The sequence below is a fragment of the Anarrhichthys ocellatus genome, unplaced genomic scaffold (assembly GCF_004355925.1).
Source record: "Anarrhichthys ocellatus isolate YVR2014 unplaced genomic scaffold, GSC_Weel_1.0 scaffold177, whole genome shotgun sequence".
NCBI classification, from domain to species: Eukaryota; Metazoa; Chordata; class Actinopteri; order Perciformes; family Anarhichadidae; genus Anarrhichthys; species Anarrhichthys ocellatus.
In genome coordinates, this window is record NW_022280207.1 from 201343 (window position 1) to 207342 (window position 6000).

At 38.4% G+C, this 6000-nt stretch overlaps 1 protein-coding gene across 5 annotated transcripts in view; it reads right to left on the reverse strand.

Moving 5' to 3' along the window:
- Window positions 1-6000, reverse strand: part of csnk1a1 (casein kinase 1, alpha 1) — a 34958-nt gene that overhangs the window by 20236 nt on the left and 8722 nt on the right. For all 5 annotated transcript variants that reach the window (XM_031878417.1, XM_031878416.1, XM_031878414.1 and 2 more), the window contains exons 3-4: window positions 662-788; window positions 259-357 (exon numbers count right to left, since the gene is read on the reverse strand). In XM_031878417.1, coding sequence (XP_031734277.1) covers window positions 259-357; window positions 662-788 — 226 coding nt within the window. The remainder of the gene's footprint in view (window positions 1-258; window positions 358-661; window positions 789-6000) is intronic.

Below are 6000 nucleotides of genomic sequence, written 5' to 3' on the forward strand. Positions count from 1 at the left end.
AACAGTACAACATTTGATACCATTTGCAGGCTTACAAAAACATGCCGTGGATCTGAAACAGCAGAACAGTGTCATAGCCATTAAAAGCTTTTTTTAGAGGCAGTAATATAGTATATGGAGAGTTCACCATTACTCAAGCTACATTTGAGGATTGGGGAAGAGACCAGGACTGTGAAGTTAACATGGCCACCATGCCAACAGCTCTATTGAGAGCTTCAATAGTCCATACTTACTGTGTAGGACTGAGACGGGTCTTACCTTGTTACAGTGACGGCCGATGCCCATGAGAAAGTTGTCTGGTTTGATATCTCTGTGGATGAAGTTCTTTGTGTGTACATACTCAATTCTGCTGATCATCTGAAGATGAAAAGAAAGCCACGGTTACATATTTTGAAGTTATGACCATTCTGCATATAACATACTAAAATATAGGTCTTGATTTAAATGAATATGGGCAATTTAAAGTCACCAATACCTAAGACTGAACTGGCAAACCCACAGGAAACCCAGGCAGAGCCCATGCTTACCACTGACTCACAAAGCTAGCAGGTTGGAACCAGGACCTTCTTGCCGAGAGGCGGCACCCCCTGCTGCTTATATTTAACCAAGCTCATTGCTTCAGAACATTGCAGAGAGCCGGATGTGTGCAAGTGTTAGATACCTGGTCTGCCAGCATGAGGACCGTCTTCATGGTGAAGCGGCGAGAACAGAAGTTGAAGAGGTCCTCCAGACTGGGTCCAAGCAGGTCCATGACTAGGACATTGTAGTCCTTCTCTTGGCCATACCACCTGGGGACACAGTAGTCGTATCATGAGGGTGGCTCTGTCTCACAGCACATCGTCTGAACCAACTACTCAGGTTGAAAACGGATCTAACACTTCTCTGCTTAATTATCATAAGGGTAATGTAGAGGTATTGTTTCATCAATACACGGATAGACATGCAACTTAATGGTCGTTTAATTCGGATGATAATTGGTGACGGTCACCATTTTATTTTTCAGAAGTCAAAAACCAGGTTCCCTTTCATCCAAATGCCAAGTTGCAGGTTCAGACTCCTGGCTATGCCTACAAACAGCTGTGTAAAGGGTAGGGCTAGGCAACAATTCAATAAGATAATTGTCTTTCAATGAAATCTTATTGTGATTAAATCATATGTAGAGATATCATGATGCAGAAATGGATAATAAGCACATACCGATTCAAATTCTTCAGAAAAGTTTAGCTCCGTTTATGGGAATACCCCAGTGTAGTTAAATCAAACTATCTTCTTAATGGGATTACTCTGTATTTGTGCATGTATGTCAGCAAAGTCAGTGTGTAGCTGGAAATACTTTTCCCTCCACAATTTCACTTAAGAACAGTTTTGTTCATTTTGCATGAAAGTTCTTATTAATATAATAAAATTAATTATAATTAGTTCTGGGCAACGATTCAAAATTTTCATCGTGATTAATCGCATGATTTTTCTGCGATTAATCACATTAAGTGCAAAATTCAATAATGAATTCAAAAGTAGTGTATTGCGCACTTGGCACATAACATTTGGTTTGCAAACACTTTAAACACATCAGGTTCTTGTTAACAGCAGTATTCCCTTTACACAGTAGCAGTTATAATACAGTTCTTGTTAACAGCAGTATTCCCTTTACACAGTAGCAGTTATAATACAGTTATGATTCTGATAATAGATATTCAGCCGGTGTTCCCAACTTTATCTTCATGCGTGTAAGAGATGACATTTAAATATACACCTTGAAAACTGAAAAACCTATCTACGTCATGTTTTATGTTTGTTAAATTCTCAGTAGCGATATCAATGATGCTTATTATACATATTACAAACAAACACTTTAAAAACTAATATAAATATAAATGAATCATTTATTTTTATATGGCGGCAGCAGAAGGAAGTGACGCCACACAAATACAGCTGTTCACCGCTCGCTGGCCGGTTTTTCTGTTAAAAATGTCCCCTTAATAAAAATTTTAAAACCAACGTTAACGCATTTATTAATTAACGCCGACAATTATGTTAACGCGTTCACTTGCCCAGCACTAATTATAAAATAATTTTAAAAAACATTAAAATAAAAAAGGATATAAAAAAAATGTTTTAACATGCGGTTATTTCACATTGACTATTTTTTGAATTATCGGAAAACAAGCTATAGAATGATTAGGAATGCCAATTTTTATTTTATTGTTTTTCTGACCCTTGTTAACAGTATCTCAATACATTGAACTGCATCTCCTATATCCTGACACGTATTGCGTCGCCTAATACACAGCCCTATGTCCACCCAGCCTAACTTTTGTTGTCTGGACATTTGCCCTCCATGTTATTTTAATACTCCCTCTTCTCTCACCCTGATGTGCTTGTAACAGGCCTCCTATGACAAGTGGCCTGTATGTTGTGATAATGGTTGATATCAGACTGACCCAAAGGCAGTAGTGATGTTCTCGATGTTGGACTGAAACAAGTCAATTGTCCTACAGTCTCAAAAACATCAATCAGTTAATAGCAATATTGACTTCTATTGATTACATCTATATCAGATATTCTGCTACACCCACACACACAGTAGGTTAACTGGCAGCTGCGCTCAAAGCATATACTACAGAGCAGTACCATCAAAGGTAATCAACAAATTCAGCAAATTCTTCACAACATCAAACAAGATGATAAACAAACACTATGCCTTATGTGTGTTAAGCATCCCCAGTGCTCTACAGCTACCCTAATAATAAATCCAACGGTCTTGGTATTTTAACAGGAACACACGTGGGTGTATTTAACAGATAATCTATATTCTGTCAAATGTCCTAACCCATTCAAGGAGGCTCGGTCAACCAATTGAAGGGTCAACATGCGTCATATTGTCGATTCCACATTAGCTAAAGACATTAAGAAAAAAAGTCAAATTTTTCAGATTGGGAGGAGTGTTTTAAGTGGGCACAGTGCACAACACTAAAACAGCATGTGCTTGTTACATTACTTGTACTAGCTTGGTATAAATGGTCCATGACCTTTTGCCAGCGTATGCTATTGCCAAGGAGAGAGAAAAGCTGAAGTGCAGAGTAAGCCTTTCCTTACTCAAAACACGGTGAATACTTTCATCTGAAACAGCCTGGTGATGTATCCACAATGAGGATCTTAGCCATACGCACACACCTAACACGGTTTTAAAAAGGTGCATGACACTATGGAAACAAGTCAATTCACCATTGGGCTTATTTTGTTGAACAGAATCAAAACCGTTTTGCCGTTTGTCTCATTCTGCATGAATGGAGCATATGGGTGGGGATAATGCTTGGGGGAATGACCCACTATCTGTATCAAGGTATCTTTTAACATCCTAGCGGTTTCCCCATATATTATGTTATTTTGTTATATAGGTTTATGGTGGCTTATACTACAGGAAGGAGTTCATAGAATAGGGAAAACATGTTTATGTCATCAAGTATATATTGAAGGGTTTATTTACTATAAGTTTGCTTGGCCCCAAGAAATGATACAATGCATGAAAAAATCTGAATGCATGAAACGGTTGCAGAATGTTCAATCTTCTTGTGAAAACGGCAACATATCTAAAAGCAGGAACTTGAAAATAAAGAATTTAGATATGGCAACTTTTTTTTCAAAGCAAAATATTTTAAGATAATTGTATAATGACTATAAACTGACCACAGGTCTGTAAAGTGGGCACCTTTGTGTCAATGTTGTTATAATGGTGGGATAGCAGTCCACGACTGGAATATTTTAGCCTCGGCAAGACATATGTTGAACCCAGTTCTTAACTGCCTGGAGCGGGACCCTTTCCTTGCATAGGTAGGTTGGAGCATTTGTAGTTTCGCCCACCACTTGCTTTTCTTGTCATATTCAGGCCATGTCTGACCATTTAGCTTCGCCGTTTTCACACCCGCTAACGTTACAGGCGGCCTCCAATCCGACGCACTCGGGGTATTTTGTGCCGAGGTGACAGAAGTGATTAGTCTTAGCTGGAAACGGTGGCTACAACAGACACAGCTCCTCTCTAGGACACATGTTATTTTAGTGCATCTCCGGTGTTCACATCCACTTGAAAGTTAATCATCGTAACTTAAGGTTAAATAATTGATACTACGATATAAAAAAACACTGATACCATTAAGTCTTGCATTCAAAATGTGAATTATAAAAATATAATTAGGACTGGCCAGCCTTTTGTGTTTTTTAGACCACTTCTTAATTTTACTTACTTTCAATCAAGTTATGTCAAATGCAGGCTATTATATGGCTGTTTAAAACATGTCAGGTAGGTGTTCTGTATGGCCAGAAGTTTCTTAATATTAACGGGAATATCTGCCATACAAAAAAAACAAAAAAAAAAACCTGCTCCCACACATGCGTGTCTTTTAGGGCCGTCTGTGTCTCAAGTTGGAGAATAAAGACGCCACCCTATGGGTCACTATTGTATTCCTTCAATGCAGCACAAAACAGTTCCTCTTTGTTTCTGACGTTGCACAATTTAACGACTGGATGAAACAGTTAACTAAGCATTACTACAAGACATTCTTTAACAGACTGTTGCAAATTCCAGTTGCATTTTTTAATCAATTCATTTCTTACATTAGCCCTTGATTATGTTCTTGCCGCCATGTAATGGGTTAGAAAACGATTGGCCAAACTTGCATGCCAACTACTGGCCTCCAATAATGAAGACGTAATCGGCAAGTATGTTAATTCAGATTATCCAGCAAGGCCTTTTGTTGGTCAGTCAGAAACATGCAAGTAACAGAATAGCATGTCCTTTGCAGTGCCATTTCATGGAGGTACAATGTTTCAGTGGCATATGCTGTTTTGTGTTTGCTGCTGCCTACTGCTATGCTACGGTTCTTGTACTGGAGTGTACAGCACACCACCTATATGGCACAGATGTGATTCTTATACACCAGTACTGAATCAACTTCAAATCTTTAGTTTTTTTTATTCTACAGGTCAATTCCACCAAAAATATTTTACATTTTATTTTTCTCACAAAAAAACCCTAAACACTATTAGAATCCATAGTAAAGAGAAGAAGTGGTGACAGGAAGAAAAGCTGTTCTTGTTTAAAGTAGCCTCCTTAACTATATTATTATGATCAATTGTGGGTAAAACTTTATTGCAACAAATATAAGAAAGGACGTTGTTTCAGTTGGTATGAAAAAACAGGGCGAGAATGAGGAAACACTGAAACTATGATAGGCGGTGACTGCATAAAAGGTGAGCCAGGTTGTACTATGAGTGGAGGGGAAGCTGGACCAGCAGGTCGGACAAGCTTAAACAAGACTTTGCTGCAACAAAAGTCAGCATTACCAGTGCAAAGATTCAATCAAGTTCCTGCTACAGTAAAGGTGCAAAAGCTTTGCTTCAGAACCGACAGGACCCGTCACTATTAAGACCTCCAATTCATGATACCAATGCTTTTACAACCCGTGATCAGAACTCCTGGTGCCTACCAAAAAAGCTGCCATCATTAGGACTCTATAATGACCATGACTTGCACACAAAAATGCACAATTGGGATCCAACCCATGTGTGCTTGTATCTATGGCAATGGTTACCTTACTAAGCACTTCTAGTTTGTAAAGAAGGTGTGTGTGTTCAAAGTTCAGTTTTCAACAGAGTTACCATGCCTTAATGGCTCCCCTGTCATTGTCTCATTTCAGCCATGTGCCAGCTGTACTGTATAAGGCTGTGCATGTTAGCGCTGTTAGCCAGATATAGAACAGGGAAAGGAAAATCAACACCAGTTAAATGCTGATATTTTCTGTCCGGTACACAGGCAGATACTTTGTCCTAAAAAGTAGCCATGCTTAATGAGGTTATTTTCTAACAAGAGAACAGTATCAGTATCTTCTCCAACTCAAAATCAATCTGAGCCATTCCCAGTTCTGTAGATGACTATAGGCAGTAACAGCCATGACCAATAAATAAATATATATAAATATATATATATATATATATATATATATA